Source organism: Saccopteryx bilineata, chromosome 7, assembly GCF_036850765.1.
Source record: "Saccopteryx bilineata isolate mSacBil1 chromosome 7, mSacBil1_pri_phased_curated, whole genome shotgun sequence".
NCBI classification, from domain to species: Eukaryota; Metazoa; Chordata; class Mammalia; order Chiroptera; family Emballonuridae; genus Saccopteryx; species Saccopteryx bilineata.
The window spans coordinates 62,171,783-62,197,994 of record NC_089496.1 but is presented as its reverse complement, the minus strand read 5'-3'; the positions used below and the strand labels follow the sequence as shown (position 1 = coordinate 62,197,994).

Here is a 26,212-nt window from a genome sequence, read left to right as displayed (position 1 = left end):
CGTGTGAGCGCTGGTGTGGGGAGACGCGGCAGGTGGCGGCCTGCATCTCTCTGCAGCCGGATCCCCAACACGCGCTGGGACCACTCACTGCAGGAGGAAGGGGCGCGCCTCCCTCGCCCAGGCCCCGGGGGCTGGCTTTTCCCTTTCACGTCATAGACAGCTTCAAACTGTTACAGAAAAAAAACACCGTTTTATTATACACACTCAGCTCGCTTCCCATGAAATGATTCATTTTGCATTTACAGTGGTTTCGTTGGTCTCCTGTTGTTTTCTTTTTTTCTTTTCAAAACCAGCACCAAAAAAAAAAAAAAAATACCACGGGTACAGTACGTAATGTAAGTGAACTAAATGAAAACTATATACATTGGACTCTGAAGGGAACCGAGACTGCCACTGATCACCTCTCCCTGTGTGCCGGTAACATCAGCCCCGGTCACCAGAGGAGGGTTTGTTTGCACCAAACAAAAACATAGCACCGTACGATCGTGAGACTCTGCTTGGCGTCATACCTGTGCAACCGGAAAGGTACAGTCCCTGCGTGACAAACAGTACAGGGTATCGTTACACAACAAAGAAACGTCACTGCTGTGGTCCCAGGGCCCCAGGCCTTCTGAGCCCAGTGGACCCACAACGGCCTTGCTCACGTGGCGAACAGAAGGCAGGCCGGTGAATGCCAGGGGCGCCGGAGCCTGCCTGAGCTCAGGAAGACGTGGGCTTCTGGGGACCTGAGCGGGTGTTCAACCACCACCACCAGATAGATGACTGGCATTCTGAGGGTGGGAGGCCCTTGCCAGGGGTGTCCAGTTGCTATAAGTTAAGGGGACCAAGGAGCAACTTGGGGGGAATGCTCGCCGAGGGCACAGGCACTGCTCGTCCACTCGACTGGGCCCACTGACCCACGCAGGCTCCCTGACTCTGTCCATCTGTGACGGAGCACAAAACATTTGGGGCTGAGGGAAACTAAGCCCTAGCTCCCCAAGGTTGAAGGGTTTTATGGAAACAGGGCTTTGGGGTGTCTGCAGGTGGCCATGCCTGAGCCGGAGAGGACAGCATCCTGGGGCAGCGGCTGCTAGTCACCTTGCAGGGGGGGGGGCTCCATGCTGGTACCCCCCGTTTCTCTGCACTTGCTGACCCGTCCCTGCGTTCTGGGCCCCTTCTCAGCCTCTGGGCTGCCGTGCACACCCCAGACCCACACACAGCCCACCGAGCAGGCTGGAGGTGGCACACCCCAGACCCACACACAGCCCACCGAGCAGGCTGGAGGCGGCACACCCCAGACCCACACACAGCCCACCGAGCAGGCTGGAGGCGGCACACCCCAGACCCACACACAGCCCACCGAGCAGGCTGGAGGCGGCAGTTTCTGTCCCTGTGATTTCAGCTGCCCCTGACGACGTGATGTTGGAAACACACACGCACACACAGACATGCACACACAGCACCAACGCACGAGGAAGCACCTGGAGACGGTCCGTGAGGGGGCGTCGCGGAGGGGAAGGCAAAGTCCTTGAACAGAAGCATCCGTCAAGTACCCACCCGGTGGCTCAGCAGACAGACCTCCGGCTCCCAGAGCGGGCAGGGTCCTGTCCTCTGTGCTCGCCACGCGGGCCATCTTGTCACTTGTCCTGGTTCCACAGAGGGCCCTGTTTCGAGGGGCGAGGGGACTGAAGGAAGGAGAGACCTTCTTCATGTTTTTCTGAGTGTCATTCTGACCCTGCTGGGAAGATGGGTCAATGGTGACAGCATGACCGGGTCTGAGCTCCAGGAAGGCTGGCTGGCCATGCCGTGACCCCGGCTGGGTGGCACACCCCCATGGGTCCGGGCATGGCAGGCTGAGTGGCCCCTGGCAGAAACCCGCCCCGTGACGGGCAAAGCAGCCAGGCCTGAGCTCAAGTCTTCGGAGGTTTTCAAGAGAATCAAACTCAGGTCGACGGGAAGCCAACTCTCAGGTCAAACGCTTCAGGAAGTACTGGCTGGGGTGGAGGTCCCGGAAGGCAGTGGGGAGCCCCCCGTGCCCCCATGTGCCAGGAAGTGACCCACAGCCCAAATCAGCACGTGTCCTGTGTCACAGCACCCCGCGTGGTAGGCCGCCGAGATCTGGACATTAAATGCCTCCCCAACCCCAAACCCTTCTGGAACATTCTCCCCCGCACGGGTGATGCCCAGCGGCCTGGCCCTGGTCTCCTCGCTGGCTTACGCAGACCCAGCCTCTCCGAGGGAAGACGTCCCAGGCAAGGTCCCAGGTCTAGAGAAGATGCTCTCAGCCACGGGGCAGAGAGGCCAAGTCCCTGCTGTCACGAGTGCCCCAGCCGGCCGGCCCTCTCCAGAGGCCACCAGAGGAAGCTCACCGACATCTGTCCTTCCGTCCAGGGCACTGCCGGCTTTCAGAATAAAGCCTGTCTTAAGGTCAGATCTCTCATGCGGGGTATTTCACCCCACGGAACATCAGGCACCTGGGAAGGTGAACGTCAGAAGAAAGCCCAGACAGGGGCGGGCAGTGACGTCCCTCTCTGCCAGCAGCGGACGGAGGTGACCCCTCTGGGGTCCCCGGAACCTTGGAAACGACAGTCACGTGCTGACTCCTGCCTGCTCCCCTCCTGACCTGGGGAAAGCCCCGGCGGATGGTAACAATGTATTAAGTATAAGGCACTGACGGCAGACGTCAAGTCCGCACTGAGTCCCAGGGGGGCCGGGTCTCGGGACAGCTTGCCCGTGGGTGGCGCTGGGCTTCGGGGTGCGGGGGTCCCAGTGGCAGGGCCGCTGTGCTCCCGGGCGGGTGGGCTCTCACCGAGCCCCGCCATTGCTGGGACGCAGACCTCGTGCTGGAGGGTCCTGGGGCCGCAGAAGCACGTGTCATGAGCTCGGTGGTGGTGGTGGCGGTCGGCGCATCTTGTTGGCGTAGAAGTCCCTGCAGGTCTGGCAGCAGCGCTGGTACCACCGCATGTCCTGACAGAGGTCCTTCTCCCGGATGACCCGACAGTACACAGTCCACTGGTCCCGCATGCACTTGTAGGTCAGAGCAGCTAAGGGGACAGTGGAGAGAGAGAGAGAGAGAGAGAGAGAGAGAGAGAGACCCCAGGCGTCACAGGTGGCGTGGGGACGTCATGAGGCATGCACAGGGACGGCCTGTGGCCGGAGACACATCGAGAGCCCGGCACAGACCGAGGAGGCGTGTCCCCTGCCGGGGCCACAGTGGGCGCTTTCTTCAATAGGGGACACACTGTGTCCAACCTGTCCATCTGGCAGAGCGTGGTGGTCTGGCTGCCTCCCTGGGGCAAGGGCACTGCCCACCCTTCTAAGGAGCTAAGGGGCGCTTACTGATATTTTATGGTGGGAGACACAGTCACCGTTGGCATTTACAAAACAAGAGAGCACAGGGCACTGAAGAGCGAAGAGCCCGCCAAACACAGGGTCACAGCACAAACAAGTGGCCCGAGTCCCCTTCAGAGTCTTGGCTCTGCAGAGAAGGTCCTGCCCAAGGGAGGCTCTGGGGGTTAACAAAACGGCCGGGCACACAGCAGTCGGGGTGGGGGGGCTCAACAGGCTCTCCCCACCCCAGCAAAGCCACTCAGAAACGCCCTCCGTTTTGGCATCTGGGACACGGCTGGCTGGGACACGGCTGTCCTGGGACACGGCCGGCTGGGACACGGCTGTCCTGGGACACGGCCGGCTGGGACACGGCTGGCAGGGACACGGACGGCTGGGACACGGCTGTCCTGGGACATGGCCGGCAGGGACACGGCTGTCCTGGGACATGGTCGGCGGGGACACGGCTGGCCTGGGACACGGCAGGCTGGGACACGGCTGTCCTGGGACACGGTTGGCCTGGGACATGGCTGGTGGGGACATGGCTGTCCTGGGACACGGCTGGGGGGGACACGGCCATCCTGGGACACAGCCGGCTGGGACACAGCTGGCGAGGACACGGCTGTCCTGGGACATGGCTGGCTGGGACACGGCTGGCTGGGACACAGCTGGCGGGGACACGGCCGTCCTGGGACATGGCTGGCTGGGACATGGCTGGGGGGGACACGCCTGGGGGGGACACGGCTGGCAGGGACACGGCTGGGGGGGACACGGCTGGCCTGGGACACGGCTGTCCTGGGACACAGCCGGCGGGGACACGGTTGTCCTGGGACATGGCTGGCTGGGACACGGCTGGCGGGGATACGGCCGTCCTGGGACACAGCCTGCAAACGGCCGGGTTCAGAGCAGCTTGGGCCGCGCACACACAGACGCTCCCTGCGGCATTAGAGACAGGACCCGTGGATACTCCTGCTCTCTCCTCCAACTTAAGAAACATCCCTTGCAGGGACTTCTATGCCATGTGTAGGTCACCAGGGATTCATGAACGATGACTCCCAGGTCCCTCGCTTCCAGAAGAAGGTGCTGCCCTTGGCACGCCCCTCCCCCGGGAACCCTAAAACACTGGAAGAACATTCTCTCGTGTCCCCATCGGTTGGCAGAGGGAGTCACAGGACACCGTGTTGGAGACTGCTATTAGCAGACGTCCTTTCCGTGACGAGGAATGAAATTCCATGTCTGAAATGTCTGCTCTTCTACAGAACTGACCGGGGTCGGGCTCCCCAGGGCTCAAATGAGACCCAAGGGGGGGGGCCCGCAGGCTTGGACTCCCAGAGCCACTGGGGACTCCCGGCCGGGGACACAGCTCCCCTCAGCGGCCGGGCCCGCGGAGACACTCACCGAGGCGAGGGGAGGTGATGGTGTTCACGTTGATCTTGTCATTGCAGACCTCTTGGTGGCACTGCCTGTAGGCCGCTGGCTTCGAGAGGGCAGGGCACTCATTGCCATGACGCCCGGTGACCTCGTGCATGCACTGCACCACGCGGGACTGCAGGCCCTTCCCACAGGTCGACGAGCACTGCGGGGACAGAGACAGCCACGCTGAGTGGGGGCCTGACCCGGCCTGGGGGCTGTGACCGCGGCCCCACGGCGCGTCTGTCACTCGCAGATGCTTTGAAATAACTGCAGAACGAGAGATCTCGCCGTGCACCTCCTGGAGGACTGTTCTGAGATGTTACGCGCTCAACGTCTGTGTCCCTGCGACCCTCAATGGTTTGGTATTTGGAGGGAGCTCTTTGGCGGGGGTGGGGTAGGGGTGTAATTGGGCTTAGATGAGTTCACAAAGGTGGGGCTCCCATGGTGAGATTAGTATCCTTATAAGAAAAGAGAGATCAGAACTCTCTCTTTCCACCACGTGAGGACACAACGAGAAGACGGCCGTCTGAAAGCCAGGCAGGGAGCCCTCGCCACGAAGCCTGACCTTGCACTTCTCAGCCCCAGAGCTCTGAGAATTAAGTGTCTGTTGTTTAAGAGCTCCCGCCGCCCCCCAGCTTGTGGCAGTCTGTCACAGCAGCTCCGGCTGCCCACGACGGGGCACCTGCTGAAACACCAGCTCAGGTTGGTGGTATTCCACCTCCTGCTGCCTCCCTGGACCCCTGCTCCAAGTGGAGAGCTGGGCTTGGGAACTGCGGAGACACTGGGCAGTGGGCCTGTTGGTATTGCGGGGGCATGCGGCCGATGACCACAGAGGTGTCCTCAGCACCTGTACTGTGTGGGGCTCCCAGCCCTTGCCCAGCCCTGGGTCTAGTGAGGAGCCCAGTGAGGATAGCGTTGAATTTCCCACAAGGCCGGAGGCTTGGGGCTCAGAATGAAGCCGACATGGCGACAACCAAGAAATGCGACCTTTCTTGCCTTACAGGCTCATGGACAGATATCGTGGGGACCAGTTTTAATTTAAGATGCCAAATTCCGGGGCACTGGCGTCTCCAGCACTGGCAGACCCAGGTTTGCACAAACCAGGGCTCCGGAGTTCGGTGGGCCATCTCTGCTTCCCACGAGGGACCTGGTGAGACCCGCAGACTCACTCCTCCCCAGCTCCCCCTCCCCTCTCCTCTCGCCCCTGCCAAGTGTGTCCCGCTCACCCACGCCGCCGCTGCTCCTGGCGCTCCAGGGCCCTCGCTCTCTCTCCCTGGAGCCCTTGAAGTGTCTCCCCATCCCAGCTGGACAGCCTGGTCCCTGTGGACACTCCCTCTATCTGGGGGTCCCCCGGAGCTCCCACAGCCTGTGACTCACGGGGTCCTGTGTGCACTCCGCAAAACTTTCATAAAAGCAAAGGTCACGGAGGCAGCAGCTCAGCTGGAGTTCACACGGGCAGCTCAGAGTGGAGAGGGAGAGAGAGAGAGAGAGAAAGAGAGAGAGAGAGAGAGAGAGATGGGGCCTGTCCTGTGAGGGTCACACACTGGCGAGAAGAGGTGGCAGGCAGCGTCCAGGTCGTGTGCCTCCCTGTCCCTTCTTCCTTGGGCCTGCCCACGGCTGTGCTAGGGAAAGGGCCTTCCCGGGGACCCACGAGTAGCCCTCAGGCAGAAGCTCTGGAGACTGGGAGACCAGGCCAGCAGGTGGGTGAATGAAACGGCTAGGGCCCTACAGCAGTGCAAAATCCTGTGGACAAAGAGCGGCCAAGGGATGCCAAAGCACTGCTAAGGGATGCCAACGCACTGCCAAGTGATGCCAACACACTGCCAAGGGATGCCACAGCTTGCAAGTAAAGAGCCAAAGACAGCAGCACAGACACTCAGTGAGAGTGACGGCAGTGACCAGGTGCTCTGGCGAACGACAAGGTGACTCGAGGAGGCGGAGTGAGCAACTGCACAGACCGATGTCAGGCTGCGAGCACAAGAGCACACCGCCCGTCTCGGACCCCGCACACCGCCCGTCTCGGACCCCGCACACCGCCCGTCTCGGACCCCGCACACCGCCCGTCTCCGACCCCGCACAGCTGCGGTCGGTCCCCCCAGGTCTGACGTCGGCACGTGCCCGAGGCAGGAGATAACCGTCGTCCCAGGACACGTGTGTAACTTCGATCACGAACACGTAACTACACGAGTAAGTTCCTGTGTTAAGGAGGTGTGTGACTAGTCCACATATGCTATTAAAGACTCTTATCTAAACTGGTCATAAAATTGAAAATAAAAAAACCTACTGCCCACGAAAATAGAGGGTTGCCACGTCCCCAGGGCCTTATTTCTGTGGCCCTTTGGTCCTAACAAGACCCATGGAGGGAAGCATGGGACCCACAGGTGACACCAACATCCCTTTTTTCCTTATAATCCCCTGGCCCTGGGGCCACCTGCTGCAGGAGGCACACCCAGGAGGATGAGCGAGGAGTCGTCATAGCCCTCGGTGGAGGAACAGGGACAGGCGGGGCCTGCAGTGTGCCCTCTTGGCCCACAGGGCCCAGGCCACACCAGCTGACCGCCCGGCCGAGTCCCTTCCTGGCCAGAAATGTCCGCGAAGGGTCTAACGTCTTTTGCAGGTGTTGTCACGGGTGTGATGACTCACTCAGGGCCTCCATCCCATGCGTCTCTCCCAACCAAGTATAAAATTGAGAAGGCCCTAGCCCAGACATGATCGGTGACCGTCATAACGCTCAGGTGCTTGGCTGGGTTAGCCTCGGGGACTCACCTCCCCTGAGAGCTCTTGGTCCTGTTTCCCATGCTTTAGCCTACAGAAAGGAGGGAGGGGTGGCGTCAGGACCCCCCCAACACACGCGGGAGGCACGTGGTCACCTGTCCTGCGCGCTTGCTGGTCACACTCACCAGCAACATGGAACATTCCACTCCTCCCCCAAGGCCGGTGGCAGCCGCCCGGCTCAGCAGGGGGTCGTGTCTTGCCCAACATCACAGAGTGAGCGAGCCGGCCCAGGAGGGCCAGGGCCCCAGTCGCCTCTCCGGAACTCCCGCAGTAATCAGATGCTGTACTGTGTGGCGCTTTCACGGGAAGCCAGCTCCACCACTCACTCCTTCATGGTCTTTCCCAGCAGGGGTAGCCCCTGGGGGAGGGCTTGGACCCTGTAGACTCTGCTCCTGGGGGGGGAGGACCCTGTAGACTCTGCCCCTGGGGGGGGGAACCCTGTAGGCTCTGCCCCCGGGGGGGGACCCTGTAGGCTCTGCCCCCGGGGGGGGGACCCTGTAGGCTCTGCCCCCTGGGGGGGGAACCCTGTAGGCTCTGCCCCCGGGGGGGGACCCTGTAGGCTCTGCCCCTGGGGGGGGACCCTGTAGACTCTGCCCCTGGGGGGGACCCTGTAGACTCTGCCCCTGGCGGGGGGGGTGTGTGTCTGAGTCTGGGATAGGTTTTGCTGAATTTCAGCTGGACTCCTGGGGGCTCTTTGCACACAGCCCTGGGCTGTGCACACATGGGAGGAAGGTTAAGTCCCTGGGTGTGCGCTTACCCGTCAGGGACTGTCACAGTTGGCCACACACGGGTTCCAGAGTGGCAACACACCCAGCTTTGCTTCACACTCACAGGTGTGTGTGCCTCTAGGGAAGTTTGTAAAACTGACTACGAGAAAAACAAACCACGCAGCGTCTGAGCTGTGGGTCTTCTGTTTGCTCCAGTAAGACAGACTCACCTGCGTAATGTAAAGTAAGTGGAAAACTCCACCCAGGACCCCTTGATGGAGTCGCCACCGTCCACGCTCGTGAGGAGTGGGGTGGGATGGGGGGGGCTGTCAACACGCTGCATCCCTATCTACTGCTGTGTGACCTTGGGTAAGTGACTTAACATATCTGAGCCACAGCTGCTTCATGTGGCTTGTGAGTAGTGCAGCTGGCCTTACAGACGTCTCCATGATCAGAGACAGCGTGGATACAGGTGCGCTGCAGGGAGACTGGGGTGGACGGCCATCGACAAGCACTGCCATCCTTATGAACAGCGGCTGCACGGGGCCGGGAAGGTGCACCGAGTCACCGGGCCGGTTGCTCAGCGCCCCCCAGGTGGCCGAGACATGCATCAGGCCTCCGCAGGCAGGTGTGGGAGCCCCCCTTTGCCTGGAGGCCCACAGAGCTCAGCTAGGTGACCTCGGGAGCGCAGACAGTGACCTGAAGACAAACGCGATTCCGGATGGGTCTGAGGGGGGCTTTCGAACGGCCTCCTCCCAGAACGCTCGCTATACTGAGGATGGCAGAGGCGCGGAAAACAAGTTCTATCTCTGCCCATCCCCCACCCACCCTCCCCCAGGCCTCGGCTTTAAATACACAGCATGGGGACCGCCCAAGTCTCCCCATAGCATCGGATCAGCCCTGATCATCACAGGGAAGTCATTTATCAGGCTTTTAAAATCTAAGCAAACAGATCTACTGAAAAAAAAAAACAACACAAACATATCTGGTCTTGTCTGAAGCCCTCTTTCCCTGCTGCGGGCCGCCGCTCATTACATTAGCATTCAATGCGCCCCCCCCCCCTCCCAGCCCCAGACACAGGAAATGGATCAAAAGGGAATGGGCCATAAATCCACCGGAAGTGCTCCTGGCTGGGCTGGGTGACCTGAAGGAAGGGCAGCCCCTTCCCATCCCCTCCCCGGCAAGTGCTCGCAACTTACACACAAGGCCTGTGACCTGCCACGCAGCCCAGGGCCTCTCCCCAGATCAGACAGGGCGTTAAAGACACTTGGGGTGTGAGTTCTGCAGAAAAAAACGGCAACGGGATAAAACCTTTTGGTGCCCAGAGAGGAAGTCTCACAGAAGCAGAGGAACAAGAAACTTCTGATCTGCGTTTCCTCGGGGGCTCGTGATGCCGACAACCAAGTGACAGGGAAAGAAAGGTTTTTACTTCTCCCCCTACAAGAAGTGGGGAGACCTTCTGTCCCCCTGGCCCAGGGGACAGCAAGACAGTTTGCAAGCATGACTGGCTCGGCTTCTGGGGAACGATCATAACGGTACAGTGTTGACGACAGCCACAGGGCCCCTTTCGGCAGGCCTGCTGTGAGCTGGGCCTGGGCTGTGCAAAACAGCCGCGTGGCCACCGCAGCGCTGAGGACTTAGTAGGCGCACAAGAAACAGGCAGCCGATGCACAGAGGGCACCTCGGAGCTGCCGGAGGTGGAACGCTTCCCCAGGGAGCAGGCCTCCCACCCTGAGGCCCCTGGGGCTGCTCCGTGGCCATGTGGCCACACCAGGCTTCTGCCCCCACGCAGAGGAGGCCTGACCTGAATGACAGGCTCCACCAAGGCGAGAACTCCCCTCTCCTCCCTTCTCCCACCAGCCTGTAAAAGCGGGCTATAAATAACGCCAGACCCCAAGGGGAGGTTTTGAGAATTAGCTAACGGAGGTTATAAAAGTCTCAGGAAGAGGGAAAGGCTACAGGAATGTTATACTCGTGCCTTGAGCTCCGATCCCTACAGCGCGGGGGCGGGCTCTGGGGTGAGTGGGAGGCTAGGCTAGGGAGACCAGAGGCGGAGAGGGACCCTCACGGCCCAGGATCACTGTCCCCTGTTGCCACCGAGCCTTCCCCTGGGCAGCTGAAAATGAGAGCAGGAGGGGGGAGGGAGGAGGAGAGACTCTCCTGACAGCAAGGCCGTTCTCTGTTTGTGCCTAAAAGGCACTCGGCTGATGAAATGTCAGAAGCATTTCTGACAGATTTCCCCCCAACTTGGCACGAGCCTGGCCAGCCCTGGAAGCCGTTGGAACCTGAACTAGCAGGTTTCAGCAATCATAAAAATCCCCGCTGTCTCTGCTCCAGCCTGGAAACGGGAACAGCTGTCTCAGACACATGGACGTGCACACCTCCCCACCACCCCCCACAGCCACACACACACACCCCTCCCCCGCCAATCCACACGCCCTTCCAAGCTGCCCCTTCCTCCCCTCCTCAGCCTCAGCACTGGGCCCCCCACCCCCTGCCCCATCTCTCTGATCCACAGCCCGTGGACTCACAGATCCTGGATGGGCCAGTGTAGCCAGGACCCAGCAAACTGAGGCGACCCCTGACGACCTGGGCTGGTCACCCCAAGGGCCCTGCATCCTGGTGGGTGAGCCCGGAGCACAAGAGACTCCAGGGGCTGCTCCCACTGTCCCCTCAGTGTGGCAACTTCACACTCCCAGCAGGACAGTTTCCAAAACGTTTCTATTCCCAGGGACAGTGACCCTGGCTGTAGGGGTCTGGGGCCGGGAGGTGCAGGGGTCCACAGCAAAGAGGCAACCATGCCAGGTGTCACCAGACCCGAGCTGACTATGCCTCCCTTCGACTTCCTATCCTGGGCCGCCGGTGACCAGGGGAATCGTTCTTCAATAGCACGGGCTGCATAGAGTGCGTGACCTCTACTAACTCCCTGACTGCCACGACGGCTTTATTCCAATCTGCACTGGACGTGCGCAGCCCAGACCACGTTATTTTGCCTGTCATGGTGTTGGCCAGGTCCCCCTCCACATCCTCGGTGACCTGTCGGGCACGATGGGACCACCAAGGCTTTAGACTGTTCCGCCACAGAACTTTCACCCACGCTTTCTGATTGGAACCTGAACCGTTGAGAGCTCACCTCCATTCCCCCCAGGGCCTCGGGGACACAACGGCGACCTTTCCCAAGCTGGGTCTGGATGTGCTTGGACATGAGACAGCACTGGTTGGCACGATCCCAGACAAGACTGTGTGGCCCTGCTGATAAGGGGAAGTTAGATCGGGACAGATCAAGTCCTGGGGACTGTGTCTCCTCACGGTGTGACCACTAGGGGACAGAGCCGAGGCAGGAAAATGGGCTCAGTGGTCAAAGTGCTCAGTCACATATTAATGGCCCCTTGAAAGCCCTGAGTACCTCTGACAGCTGGGCAGGGCCAGCGTTTCCCGATGCCCATTTCAGAGATGAAGACACCGAAGGCCAGAGGGGTCAAGAGCCGTCCAGTGCTGGACCAGAGCCGTGAGTCGGTTGTGTTACGCCTCTACCCAGACTCCTGGTTCTGACCACCTATTTCTTTTGCCAGAGCCTTCCTGCGAGATCCCTGTCCCCATGGAAGGGTTACCCTGGCAGCTCTGTGCTGAGTCCTATCACATTCCGGGGTCTGATTTTCAGAGAAACCAGATTGCTGGCCTCAGTTCAATTGCCTCGGCCTCACATTTTCTGAGCTCGGAGGCGAGAAAAAGGAGGTGTTTTGGGTCTTCCCTGCATTTCCCTGTCACGCGGGTGCTGCCTAGTGGCAAAGCCGGGGCACTGGAACCGGAGACACTTGGTTTTTTACGTGTCCCACAGGTTCGGAGGGGTTTGGATTAAGGCTTGTGTGGGGGTGGGTGGATTAAAGGGGGAACGGCGTTCCTGCAAAGACAGGATTCCGATTTGTTTTGCTGTCCAACAGAAAAACCCTTCTTTCCTCCATAAACAGAGGCACAAACCGTGTGACCTGCTTGAGCCAGGCCGGGAAATGACAGTGCCCAGCAGCTGTGAGGAACGGGGGAGAGTGCTGAGGGTGGAGAACCTGGTGGGGGGAGCAGGGGGGGCGGAGAACCCGGCGGGGGGTGAGGGGGCGGAGAACCTGGTGGGGGGGGCAGGGGGGTGGAGAACCTGGTGGGGGGGCAGGGGGGGTGGAGAACCTGGTGGGGGGGGCAGGGGGTGGAGAACCTGGTGGGGGGGCGGGGGGTAGAGAACCTGGCGGGGGTGGTGGTGGTGGGTGGGGGGGTGGAGAACCTGGTGGGGGGTGGGGGGGTGGAGAACCTGGTGGGGGGACAGGGGGGTGGAGAAACTGGTGGCGGGGCAGGGGGGTGGAGAACCTGGTGGCGGGGCAGGGGGGTGGAGAACCTGGTGGCGGGGCAGGGGGGTGGAGAACCTGGTGGCGGGGCGGGGGGTGGAGAACCTGGTGGGGGGGGGCGGGGGGTGGAGAACCTGGTGGTGGGGCGGGGGGTGGAGAACCTGGTGGGGGGGGCGGGGGTGGAGAACCTGGTGGTGGGGCGGGGGGTGGAGAACCTGGTGGGGGGGGCGGGGGTGGAGAACCTGGTGGCGGGACAGGGGGGTGGAGAACCTGGCGGGGGGGCGGGGGGTGGAGAACCTGGTGGCGGGACAGGGGGGTGGAGAACCTGGCGGGGGGGGCGGGGGGTGGAGAACCTGGCAGGGGGGGCGGGGGTGGAGAACCTGGTGGCGGGACAGGGGGGTGGAGAACCTGGCGGGGGGTGGGGCGGGGGGTGGAGAACCTGGCGGGGGGGGGCGGGGGGTGGAGAACCTGGCGGGGGGGGGGCGGGGGGTGGAGAACAGCCCCAGCTGTGCCCCAGGTCACGGCACCACGCGAGGACGCAAGGCAGAGAGGAAGCCACAATCCGAACTGTCATGGGAAATTTTCCCATTTTTAAGTGACAGCAGCTAATCCCCAAATGGTTACAGATCGCACAAGCCACACCAAAAACTTAGTGACTCTTGGGCCGCCAGACTGAAGAGACAACAGAGAAGGAAACGTGCTCTCACCAGAAAGTGTCACAAGAAAATCAGACTTAGAGTCCCGTTCGACATTTTACAGTTTGTGGAGGAGAGGCGTTGCTCCCTGGAGGAGCTCCTGTTTGGGTCCTTGTTCCCAGTAAACGGGGCCTGCCAAACATATCAGGTGCACAAGGAAAAGACAGGTTAGGCCCTGGCCGGGTGGGTCAGTGGCTAAAGTGTTGACCCGGAACACCAGAGGTTGAGGGTTCGACCCCCGACCAGGGCACATATGAGAAGCAACCAGTGAGTGCACAGCTAAGTGAAACGAGTCTATGCTTATCTCTCTCTTCATTCCTCTCGTTCTCTCTCAAATGAATGGAAAAGTGGAAGAAAAAAACCCCAATTAACAAGGATCTTTTCCCTTTGATCAATGCTAACACCGTGTCCTCAGGGACAAGGACCAGCTCTGGACGGTGGCTGTACCTTCTCCCAACCCTGTACCCTCACTGTGTGCCCTCACCCACACATCCTGGCAACGATGCGTTTGCTGCTTGCCCCCGAGCCCTGGGGCTCGTGTCTCAGCCGAGACCCCCACCTGTTTCTGAGGCTTTTGTGCAGGTGGCCAAACCCCTGCAGGGCCGGGGGCAGCCAGCCTGCCTTGTGGGGTGGCAGAGCGGGACCCAAGCACCCTGCTTTGTCCCCTGGGGGACACTCAGTCCCTCAAACTGCACGCTGCATGGGGCCACCGGCAAGTGCAGTTTGTAAGAGTGAATTTGCCTGCTGAGTGTGCCCTGCGCGGGCGGGGGCGGGGCAGGGGGACGCGGGCGGGCCGGCCTCACCTTGGACCAGTCCCCGGTTCTCCACTCGTAGCAGCCGGAGTAGTCCTCACACGCCTCCTCGGCTTTCGGCCTGGTGGACGCGTCGCATTTTCCTTGTGAATTGGTGCAGGTCACGGTTCGCTTCTGTGTCCCTTTGCCGCAGCTGGCGGAACACTGCAAGACACCGTTTTGGCTCCTGAACCTGGCCCAGTTCAGGTCAAGTCCCTTCACACCGAGCGAGTCCCCACGGAGGGCCAGACCTAGCACTGGGGACGCCGTGTTTCTTCCTCAAATCCTCCTGGTCTGTGGAACCAACGGCACCGGGCTCTGGCTGGGACGTGGGCCACATGGCAGGTGGTGGTGGTGGGGGGCCCAGGAGTCAGGCAGAGCCAGGCGAGAAAGGGAAGCAGAGAGGTCAGGGGGCCCCTGGCTCTTCCCACCTGCCTCAGGGTCCATGGGCTCGGCCTGGACCAGCCTGGGGCCACACCACCAGGGCAGGGCAGGAAAGGAAGGGACAAAAAGCAAAGCCACCAGTGACTCCCACAGAGGTCACCTGGCAGGCCCTGGCAGGGGTTCCAGTGATGGTTTTCACGTAGAGGCCGAGGTCACAAAGCAGTGCTCCCTGTGGTGGCTTACTGCCTGGGAGACAGGGCAAGAGGCTGGGTGGGCAGGGGACCAGGGTGCACCTGAGAGCTCAAGGGGGAGCAGAGGCACCAGGGACCCGCTGCAGGGGTCTGGGGCCCGTGCATGGGGCGCTCCTCCCACGGCTCAGGGAGGGACAGTGTCCAGGCTGGTAAGAGTGTCACCTAAAAGCACAAAGCAGAAGGAAGCCCGCCTAGAGGTGACCTGTGACCTTGAGAGGACAGGGGCTGGCCAGAAGCAGAGGTGACAGGGGCTTGTGAACCTGGGAGCCCTTCCTCCGACACGCGAGGTGCGGAAGCCCTGCCTCCACCCCCCACGGGAAGGAAGCCTGAAACGCTAACTTGCGGAGTGAGGTGGTGGGGCTGAGCAGACCCAGCGAGAGTCACGCTGTCGGGAGAGGCCAAGGGCCACTTCCTCCTGATGGCCAGGGCCCAGTGCTGCCGTGGGGACCGCTCCCGGGCGGCAGGGGCCCCAAACAGGCCCCCCGCCCACAACTCTGACCTCCGTGACTTAACTTAAAACATGGGAGATGATAGCATTGATGTCTTTCCACTACAACAAAGTGGACTTCTGCGAAACAGCATACGGAGGACAGGTGCTACTCCTTCTATCTCTTGTTAACACCGATCACAAAACGTGATCTAGCTTGATGTTCCCTTTGCATTCAGTTTAGCTCTGTTTGAAGGTCCTATTGGTTTTTTTTTTTTCCCCTCCTTTCCTTTTTAGAGACTTAGGTCTGTTTTAGCAGAAAGACACGTCAGAGATGGCCGAGGTGTCCCCCGGGGGCAGGGGCAGTGGGGGCAGAAGAGCACATGTATGTGACCCTGTGTGTAGGTTGAGGGGCTGGTTTCAAGGGACACGAGGGGTCGGTCGGTCTCAGGCAGGCGTCCCCCGCAGGGCTGCCGGGCGGGATGGCTCGGGGCCTCCAGAGGGCTGCTGCAGAGCACCCTGGGTCACGGTGCTGAAGGGTCGTCCCCTGCTCTTCCAAGTGGCCATGTTCCCTGACGCTTTCGTCAACCCCGTCCCTACCCTTTGACTCGTGGGCTCCTCCTCCTCCGTCACACCAGCACCCACACCACCAGCTCTTCCCTTAACTAAGAGCCTCCTCCTGCCCGAGTTTCTGCTCCGGCCAACTCTATTCTGCATCCTGTGTCCTGACCAACCCCAGGAATGGCTGTTCAAACCAGCAGCCCACTGACTGGACGCCCTGGGCCTCGGCCGGCTGGGGCTGCCTCGGAAGGCACCTCTAGCCCAGTGGTCAGCAAACTCATTAGTCAACAGAGCCAAATATCAACAGCACAACGATTGAAATTTCCTTTGAGAGCCAGATTTTTTAAACTGAAACTATATAGGTAGGTACATTGTTATTAATTTAACTAGGGTACTCCTAAGCTGGCCAAAGAGCCACATTCAAGGGGCCAAAGAGTCGCATGTGGCTCACGAGCCGTGGTTTGCTGACCACTGACCTAGGGGACCAGTTCAGTTTCTCTCCCGGCTTCGGATCCCGGGAGAGGGGGCCTGGGAGCCGAGGGCAGGAGGGAGTCTCTCCCATCCTCCTTCTCCACACCCGTGCCTCGTTCTGATGACACTGGTGAGGCAACCCCATCCGTACACACTACCCCACGAGACGTGTAAACCCACGTGTGTTCCAGGAAAGAAGCGTTAGAGGGCCCTCAGCAGGTGGTGACGTGGCAGAGGCACCAGGACTGGGGGTGTGTGGTGGCCACGGGGCGGGGCGGGGGGCTGGGGTTCCCAGTTAGGGGATGAGAGAGAAGCGTTCTTTCTCCTTGAGCCCGGGGTGAGCCTGAGTTGGACGGAGAGAGGCGTGGGTGCTATTTCAGGATCGGGACCGGGCATGACCAGGCACACAGAGTAACAAAGACAGATGTGTTCCCATCCGTCTTGGCCCACCACCTCCCAGCCTCCAACGGGGTGCTCCTTAACCCCGTGATGATCGTTGGTCGTGTCGGGCTGGGTTATTTTGGTAATGGGAAATATTTTTCCCCCCATACGAAAACATCTGAAGAGAAAATTTATAGTTTCGACCTGATTAAAGCATACATCTTGTTTGGATCAAGACCCAGGCCCTAAGGCCCATGGGAAGTGGGGGAGGGAAGAGACTGCTCACCTGTTCCGCCCCCCCAACACGTCTCCTGCTCCCCCCAAAAAGGTCCCTTGAGTGTTACACTGACACATCCAAGTACATATAAATTAAAAAAAAATCAATAAAAATGTTAAACTCTCTCTTCTTTTCCTAAAATATCCTAAGGAGTAGACTGAACACGCAGGTCTTTAAAGGGGTACGTGTCTGGTTGGCTCAGTGGTAGAGCGTCGGCCTGGCGTGCAGAGGTCCTGGGTTTGATTCCCGGCCAGGGCACACAGGAGAAGCGCCCATTTGCTTCTCCACCCCTCCCCCTCTCCTTCCTCTCTGTCTCTCTCTTCCCCTCCCACAGCGAGGCTCCATTAGAGCAAAGATGGCCTGGGCGCTGGGGATGGCTCCTTGGCCTCTGCCCCAGGCGCTAGAGTGGCTCTAGTCGCAACACAGCGAGGCCCCGGAGGGGCAGAGCATCACCCCCTGGTGGGCAGAACGTCACCCCTGGTGGGCGTGCGGGGTGGATCCCGGTCGGGCGCATGTGGGAGTCTGTCTGACTGTCTCTCCCCATTTCCAGCTTCAGAAAAATACAAAAAAAAAAAAAAAAAAAAAAAAAATAAAGGGGTACGTGTCAAGATCTGTCTGGAGAGGAAAGCTGGTTTCAGAAGAGCCGAGGGCAGACTCTGCGTTCATTCAGGACGGGCCAAACACGCGCTCATTCAAAACCAATTCCAAACTGTTGGGCAATAAAGAACTTTAAAAACAGTTTCCACACTGACGAGCCTCTGGATTTGGCCTTTCTGACTTTCCCAGGACAGACCTGATGGAGGGCCCGGGGGAAGCTGGCCCTTGATTCAGCGATTTAAAATTAATTTTTTTTTTTTAATTTTAGAGCCAAACAATCAAAATTGTGAATGCCAAGTCCACGCAGAGCCCCCGAGGACACGAGCACCGAGGACAACATGGCAGCCGTGCGGCCAGTCTTCGGAATCCCAGACGCGCAGCGTCACTGACCTCTTTCCAGAGCAGTCAGGGTTGGGGTTACGGTTCTGTTTAGAGCAGTGGTTCTCAGCCTGTGGGTCGCGACCCCGGCGGGGTCACAGGCTGAGAACCGCTGGTTTAGAGTTAGGGTTAGGGTTTTGGGCCGGGTGCGGTTCCGGGGTCGAGTTCATGTTAGAGCTAGCGTCTGGTTCAGGGTGAGGGTTTTGTTTAGGGTTCTGTTTATGGCCTGAGGTTGTTGCTAAGGCGACCAGCGTGGGAAGGCTGCCCTCCCAGCACCCACCTGCCTCTTGCCGTCTGCAAGGGCTGACATGCGTCAGAGCTGAGGGGAAGTCTTGGGGACCACCTTCCCAGCCCGAGCACACTGTGGTTCAGATAATGCCAAAGGGCGTCAGAGGCAGACCTTTATGTCTAGGCATCTATCTATGTGTCTGTGTATCTATCCATCTATCTATCTACCTATCTACCCACCTATCCATCCATCATCCATCCGTCTGTCTTTATCTTTCTATCTACTGCCTTATGTCTCCATCCTATCTCCTTATTATCTATTTATCTGTCTGTCTGTCTCTCTCTCTCTACCCATCCATCTATCTCTATTTACTAGAGAATTTTCATAGAAAACAGGATCTAAAAGTGCTGTGATATATATCAGTGGTTTTCAACCTTTTTTGCACTTCGGGGGCTGGCAAAAACAGGAGGATTATTTCGGGGAACCGCTAAGACAGAAACTGCCCTGAGTCTAAGCAAATTCGACCGAGATCACTGGATCTAGAATCTTCCTACAGCATCAGGGGGACCAGCATGCAATTCCCAGCAGACTGCTCTGTGGGCTGGTGGTTGAAACACACTGATATATTTTATTAAAAACATATACATTATCACAAACACACGACCCATGTTTCTGAGCCGTGTTACCTCAGACAGAATTTATGAGCATGTGAGCTGAGAACACGGCTCTAAAGCTGACATGGACTATGACCCGTGGTGTGGACCCGGGGGCTAACGAGGACTAGGACCCGTGGTGTGGACCCGGGGGCTAACGAGGACTAGGACCCGTGGTGTGGACCCGGGGGCTAACGAGGACTAGGACCCGTGGTGTGGACCCGGGGGCTAACGAGGACTAGGACCCGTGGTGTGGACCCGGGGGCTAACGAGGACTAGGACCCGTGGTGTGGACCCGGGGGCTAACGAGGACTAGGACCCGTGGTGTGGACCCGGGGGCTAACGAGGACTAGGACCCGTGGTGTGGACCCGGGGGCTAACGAGGACTAGGACCCGTGGTGTGGACCCGGGGGCTAACGAGGACTAGGACCCGTGGTGTGGACCCGGGGGCTAACGAGGACTAGGACCCGTGGTGTGGACCCGGGGGCTAACGAGGACTAGGACCCGTGGTGTGGACCCGGGGGCTAACGAGGACTAGGACCCGTGGTGTGGACCCGGGGGCTAACGAGGACTAGGACCCGTGGTGTGGACCCGGGGGCTAACGAGGACTAGGACCCGTGGTGTGGACCCGGGGGCTAACGAGGACTAGGACCCGTGGGGTGGACCCGGGGGCTAACGAGGACTAGGACCCGTGGGGTGGACCCGGGGGCTAACGAGGACTAGGACCCGTGGTGTGGACCCGGGGGCTAACGAGGACTAGGACCCGTGGGGTGGACCCGGGGGCTAACGAGGACTAGGACCCGTGGGGTGGACCCGGGGGCTAACGAGGACTAGGACCCGTGGGGTGGACCCGGGGGCTAACGAGGACTATGACCCGTGGTGTGGACCCGGGGGCTAACGAGGACTAGGACCCGTGGTGTGGACCCGGGGGCTAACGAGGACTAGGACCCGTGGTGTGGACCCGGGGGCTAACGAGGACTATGACCCGTGGTGTGGACCCGGGGGCTAACGAGGACTATGACCCGTGGTGTGGACCCGGGGGCTAAAGAGGACTATGACCCGTGGTGTGGACCCGGGGGCTAACGAGGACTATGACCCGTGGTGTGGACCCGGGGGCTAACGAGGACTATGACCCGTGGTGTGGACCCGGGGGCTAAAGAGGACTATGACCCGTGGTGTGGACCCGGGGGCTAACGAGGACTATGACCCGTGGTGTGGACCCGGGGGCTAACGAGGACTATGACCCGTGGTGTGGACCCGGGGGCTAACGAGGACTATGACCCGTGGGGTGGACCCGGGGGCTAACGAGGACTATGACCCGTGGTGTGGACCCGGGGGCTAACGAGGACTATGACCCGTGGTGTGGACCCGGGGGCTAACGAGGACTAGGACCCGTGGTGTGGACCCGGGGGCTAACGAGGACTAGGACCCGTGGTGTGGACCCGGGGGCTAACGAGGACTATGACCCGTGGGGTGTGTCGCAAGTATGACGGAGGGAAAGGGACCGTTTTGGGGTCCCTGTGGACAAGGGATGTCATGCGGCCTGGGCACCCACCTGTGACCACTCAGACGCCTCCCAAATGGACAGGCAGTCCTGGCCTTCGCAGCTCTGCACAGGCGCTGGCCGGGGGCCCTGGCAGTAGAGGGGCCGCGTGGTGACGTGGGTGCCGTTCTGCAGCTGGTGCACGCAGGTCACCTCCCGGTGCTGGAGGCCCTTCTCACAGGTCGCCGAGCAGGGGCTCCACGGGCCAGCCACCCACCTGCCCGGAGGGAGGAAAGACAGTGAGAGGGTCAGGGGATGGACAGGCCGTTTCCCGGAGGGCCCTCCGCACAGATCACGGAACCCGGGGCCTGCGGGAAGAGGAGAGGGACAGACGCAGAGAGCTCTGGAAATAACTGGAAATAATTCCAGCAGAGCACAGCAAAGAGAGCAAGCTGGCTGAGTGGCTCAGTGGCCCACTCCAGCAGATGAACACCCACCCCTCGTTGGACTGGGATGACATATCTCACCCGTTATTCAACAGGGCATGAGTGGACAGAAAGCTGGCTGTGTCTCTGCAGTGAGAAAGGCAGGTCCCCCCACGCAGGGGCCGGCGAGCTCCGTAATCCCACAACACTGAGCTTGCAGGGCTGCTTGTCAGGCAGCGAGAGCTGACAGCTATAGCCCTTAAGAAAGACGTCCCAGGGCCAGCATGAACAAAGCCAGGGACTCTCTGCTTTCCAAGGAGCGGGGAGCCCTCCTGAGGGGTGGCTGCCCCTCGTGAGGAGGCAACTCATGGGCTGTAAGCTTAAAACTTTACCACCTTGCCTAATACTTCCGTGACCCCAAGTCTCTCCGAGTACCTGTTGGCCTCAGGTGTTAAAAAGAAGCTGAGAAGTTCGGGCAACGTGACTCCTCGGGACACAGATTACTCTCTGAATAACTTTCTGCGGACACCAAAACTCTCTCCTAGCCCAGTCCCTGCCTGAACCTCACCCCCTCCAGCCCCAAAGGCTCGCTGCCCAACAAGCTGGCTCCGTGGGGAAGGCTAGCTCCGATGGCCACTTGGTTGGCCCTCATTTGTCAGGACAGTCCCACATTCCGACAGAAACCGAATTCGATCACGCCACCGCCCCACTGTTTTGAAACATCTGTGATGTCTTCTGTTGACAGGGTCCTTTGAGGGGGCTTGGCTGATGCCCACCAACTGCCCCTGCCCTCCGGTTCTAGCAAACTGGCTCGTTCACCTGTACCTGCACGGTGTGTGTGAGGTGGGTTTCCCATGTGCCCGGTGGCTTCCGGTGGTGAGGCAGGGAACACTCAGCAAAGCCCGTCCCTGCCCCTTACAGACAGGAAGTCAATGCACAAGAGCTGTAGATCCTAACAGACATTGAAGAGCACGCAGAACTAGCTGCCAATCAGTGTGCGAGGTCCGATGTCCGGGCACAGGGGAGGGCTGAGAGGACCCGGGGACACCTGTGGGACATTGTGCCAACGAACACCAGAGTAAAATGCCACCAATTCCGGGTCCAGTGATTGGGAAAGAAAACTACAGTTCCATCACAAAACAATTCCTATTACAGTTATAACTTGAGCCTGATCGTTGTCTCACCTGTGCCCCTCAAAAACCTCAAGAGTGACATTTATCAGCCCAGTTTGATGTAGCCGCTTTCCCTAAAAGCAAGAACACTATAGTTCTTGAGGAAGCCACCACGAACACTTCCCAAATTTGGGCCACTTGCCGCCCGTTCCCCTGGAGTCGGGAGGGACGTCTGGTCCTGTGGGAGCCTCCGGTCAAGCGTGCCGCACGTGGGTGGGATGCAGGAGTGACAGGGGCCATCCCTGCGAGACGGAAAGTGCTGAGAGAGGCCAAGGCTGGATGCAGCAGCTGAGCACAGACGGGCATGTTCCTCCAGAAGGGGCCTCACTGGCTCACCGGCAGGACTTCATGGGGATGTTATTCTGGGCCCAATGGCTGAGTGGACAGCCTGTTAGAGGCCTGTGCAATGTCCAGGCTCAGGCAGCCAGCAGCGGAGGGGGGCGGAGGAGGTGCGGCCTCAGCCCGGGCTCGGTGCTGTCTCACTGGACCCACACCGTGAACACACCTTCACTAGGAGTCTGGCCGGGAGAGTGATCCTGTCTTTCCTGGCCCACGGAGACTCGGGTGGTCTGATTTGGAAAGTCACACAGACCACAGACCTCCCTTCTTGTTTACTATATGCTAAGAAAAAGTCTGAGAGGACAGGCCCCCACTTACCCTGGTGGGTCAGCCTGGTGACTCTAACGTAGCCAATGGCCACCTGTTTGTGCCCACTGCCATCTTGCTGTAGCGCCCACCAAAACTTGTGGCCTCCTGGTCTCTCTGTGCAGGTGGAGACGCTGGCTTGGGAGAGGCCACAGCCTTCAGTTATTGTGAGGGTGGGTCTTCCTCCACATACCATTCAGGGGCATTTTCTTTTTTAGGATACATCTGACCCATCTCATCAAGACACCCACCTATCGAAGTCAGAGGACATTCTGAAATTCTCAGAAACCCATGTTCAGATAGGCCTGGGATCAGACAGGCCTGGATGTGGGTCCTCATTCCGGCAGCTCACCAGCTGGGTAACCCGGAGCCAGTCAGCACAGGAGCCTCAGGCCCCTGACCCGGAGCCAGTCAGCACAGGAGCCCCAGGCCCCTGACCCGGAGCCAGTCAGCACAGGAGCCCCAGGCCCCTGACCCGGAGCCAATCAGCACAGGAGCCCCAGGCCCCTGACCCGGAGCCAGTCAGCACAGGAGCCTCAGGCCCCTGACCCAGAGCCAGTCAGCACAGGAGCCCCAGGCCCCTGACCCAGAGCCAGTCAGCACAGGAGCCCCAGGCCCCTGACCCGGAGCCAGTCAGCACAGGAGCCCCAGGCCCCTGACCCGGAGCCAGTCAGCACAGGAGCCCCAGGCCCCTGACCTGGAGCCAGTCAGCACAGGAGCCCCAGGCCCCTGACCCGGAGCCAGTCAGCACAGGAGCCCCAGGCCCCTGACCCGGAGTCAGTCAGCACAGGAGCCCCAGGCCCCTGACCCGGAGCCAGTCAGCACAGGAGCCCCAGACCCCTGCTCTAGGAGACGTCGGCATCGGCTCTCCTCTCAGGATGGGCCAAGGTGATGTCTGCTACGCGGTCAGCCCTGGCCCAGGGCTCCACGGGCCGGGAGATGTCAGCGAGTCTTACGGCTGTGACGCTCATTCCCAATGGGGGCATCGGTTTTGTTCCGAGGAGCTGCTATTTCCCAAAGCCCTCTGCAATGGGCAGCCTACTGGACATTCTGAACCAAAACAGAGATGAAAATCCGGCTAGATCCAAGTCAAGGAATGCCTCCCTTTCTGGGCTGGAGACGAGAAGCCTCCACTGTCCCCTGTGCCGGGCCCACCTCTCTCACTTCCCTCCGTGGGCCAGCCTCAAGTGCCCGTCCTCCCAGAGTTCCTCTGTGGGTCCTGGATATGCCTGACCCTCTGGCACTCCATAAGGGTCCCTGACTCGTCTGAGTGGAACCGTTTCCCCGAGACCAGCCTCTCCTCGTGACAGCAGAGCGCCTCCCAGGAGGCGAGGGCACCGCTTCCCGTTGGGGTGCACGGGCTGAGTCTTTGACGACCTTGCTCGCCGACCTTCCCCAGGTTCCGTTCTTCCGTCTGTGAAATGGGACAAACAGCTCCTCCCTGTCTTCTTCTCACATTGTACGCCGCTGGTAGATGACACACGGCCAGCCCGTTGCCCCCGAGGATGTGGACCAGGCAGATACCTTTCCGAGGCCTTTCGCAGGCACATCCCGGGTTCTGCAACCCCCCCCTCCCCGAGTGCGACCTGGCTGCATCTTCCCCAGACCGTGTGCGTGCGTCCTCCTCGGGTCAGTACGCCCCGTGCGCCGCGCCTCCCGAGCCCGTCGCCGACCTTGGCTGCAGAACGGCACGTTGGAGAGGCACTGTGGTATTAACACTGCCGGCTAATAAAACCACTCAAAGTTCCCTATAAAAAAGTTACAGCGGGACACATCCACATTGAAATAGCCGTGCCCTCTCGTGCGCTTCCCAGAACGACTCAGACACCCCCGCTGCCTGGCGTCACCGCAGATGCCGGGCAGATGTTGCGCAGGCAAGCGGACGAAAGATGATAATTAGTCTCAACGAAGGTCCCAATAAATTATGGAGTGGGGGGGGGGGCTGCTGGCTACTCGTCCCGGAGTGGCTTTTCTGGGCTTAACGTCCGTGAACCTGGTCCAAGCTGATTTAGAAACACTAGCTGGCTTTGGAGAATTCGCGTTCAGAGCAAACTGGCAGGAGAGGGACGGATGAACACCATAACCATGTTCAATTGAAAAAATAATAATTTGGCCTGACCTGTGGTGGCACAGTGGATAAAGCGTCGACCTGGAAATGCTGAGGTTGCCGGTTCGAAACCCTGGGCTTGCCTGGTCAAGGCACATATGGGAGTTGATGCCTCCAGCTCCTCCCTCCTTCTCTCTCTCTGTCTCTCCTCTCTCTCTCTGTCTCTCCCTCTCCTCTCTAAAAAAATGAATAAATAAATAGAAAAAATAATAATTTGTTAATAATTTTCATCGCTAATGAGCTACAGACACCATGGCCGGGAGTCCTCCAAGTAAAAGGGAAAAGATTCCTTTTACTTCTGGCTCCCTGACTGATGTCCAGGGATGGCACTGAACCGCCCAGTGAGCTTTTCCAACGTTGATTCAACAAGCGTCTGTGTCAGAACGATGTTTTTGCTAGAACGCTGCTTCTCCTTGATTTTAAAATGTCTTCTATGTGTCTGATCAGCAAAGGTGCTTCCTTCTAATTCAGAGGTTCTCAACCTGTAGGTCGTGACCCCGGCGGGGGTCGAACGACCAAAACACAGGGGTCCCAACTCACAGGTTGAGAACCGCTGTTCTAACTGGACGTGAGGGGCCCACGAGACTGGCCACCCCCTTGCTCTGTCTTCAGACACCTGAGAGAGACTTCTTTCTACACCTTGTTGCGTTGAGTTTCGTGACATCTTTTCCCTCTTCCTCTAAGTCTCGCATGTTCTTCATTTTAACTTTTAGGTGAACGGTAGAAAATTTCATTTAGAGAATTGCAGAGAACAATCCACTCTTGAGTGAAATGCTTGGGGTGGCTCAGAGTCCCAACCTCTCTCTCTTCACCCCCAAACGCCGGGTCACCTTTCGCTGCGACGATCCTTATCTAAGCTCTTGCTCTCTTCCTAGCTCTTCTGGAGAAGAGCTTCTCTAAGGAGTCTTGTGCTTGCTGGGGACCCAACGGATAGATATTTTTTCATTGACCTGAATTCCATGGTTGTCCATGAAGACAAGGGAGAGGCGACCTGAAGCTTTTCCAAAGTAATCTTCATATGCTGGTCTTCGGGCAAGATCTCCGTCTATATAATTGCTCATTTTAACATTTTTTTTTTCTATAGCCACATCTCCGATTTACTGAGTAGAAATTATAAATATAACCCATGCATGCTGTAGAAAATCTGGGAGGTACATAAAAATATAGAATAAGAGAACCAAAGAACCCACATGGTCCCCGCCTTTTTTTTTTTTTTCCTAAACCTATTTTCTTTATTCATCATCTTATGAATAAATCATCCTATACTTTGCTTAGTTCATTCTTGTAGCAGGAGCAATTCCTATGTGACCAGAAACCTTTTTCCCGGGACTATTTTTCGAAAGCTTGCACAAGCCTCCGTTGTACGGGCAGAGCCAAATCACTTAATGAGTGCGTAGCTGGTGGACGTTTGGGCGGTGGCCAATCTTGTCCTGATGTTGGATGGTTTCCAAAGGGAAGAAACCGAAGTCCTTCATCCAAGGTGATGAGTGATGCATTCAGGAGACCAGAAGGGACTGCTCAGATCTGCGCATGACGGGGAGGGAGCTCGCGATGCCGCAGCCGGCGACATCTACCCTGCCAGCCAGCTGGAGCGACTGAAGAGGCATGCGTCTGTGCTTGGTGATGATACTTCAAGGATGGAAAAGGTACCGGGACAAGGAGGTCTCTGAAACCCTGTAGGTCTCTCTTGAGTCCTCCAATGTACACAGCTTTTCAACTGCCACTCAGCCTGTACCCTCACCTCCTGCTCTGG

At 59.2% G+C, this 26,212-nt stretch overlaps 1 protein-coding gene across 4 annotated transcripts in view; it reads right to left on the bottom strand.

Moving 5' to 3' along the window:
* Nucleotides 1-214: 214 nt before the first annotated feature.
* Nucleotides 215-26,212, bottom strand: part of ADAMTS17 (ADAM metallopeptidase with thrombospondin type 1 motif 17) — a 212,954-nt gene continuing 186,956 nt past the window's right edge. For 3 of the 4 annotated variants that reach the window (XM_066239833.1, XM_066239834.1, XM_066239835.1), the window contains 4 exons: nt 20,183-20,387; nt 14,031-14,183; nt 4,705-4,882; nt 215-3,023 (listed from right to left, as the gene is read on the bottom strand). In XM_066239833.1, coding sequence (XP_066095930.1) covers nt 2,854-3,023; nt 4,705-4,882; nt 14,031-14,183; nt 20,183-20,387 — 706 coding nt within the window. In that variant the 3' untranslated portion in view covers nt 215-2,853. Of the gene's footprint in view, nt 3,024-4,704; nt 4,883-13,239; nt 13,360-14,030; nt 14,184-20,182; nt 20,388-26,212 lie in introns of those variants that run through there. The other variant, XM_066239836.1, reaches the window with a different exon arrangement.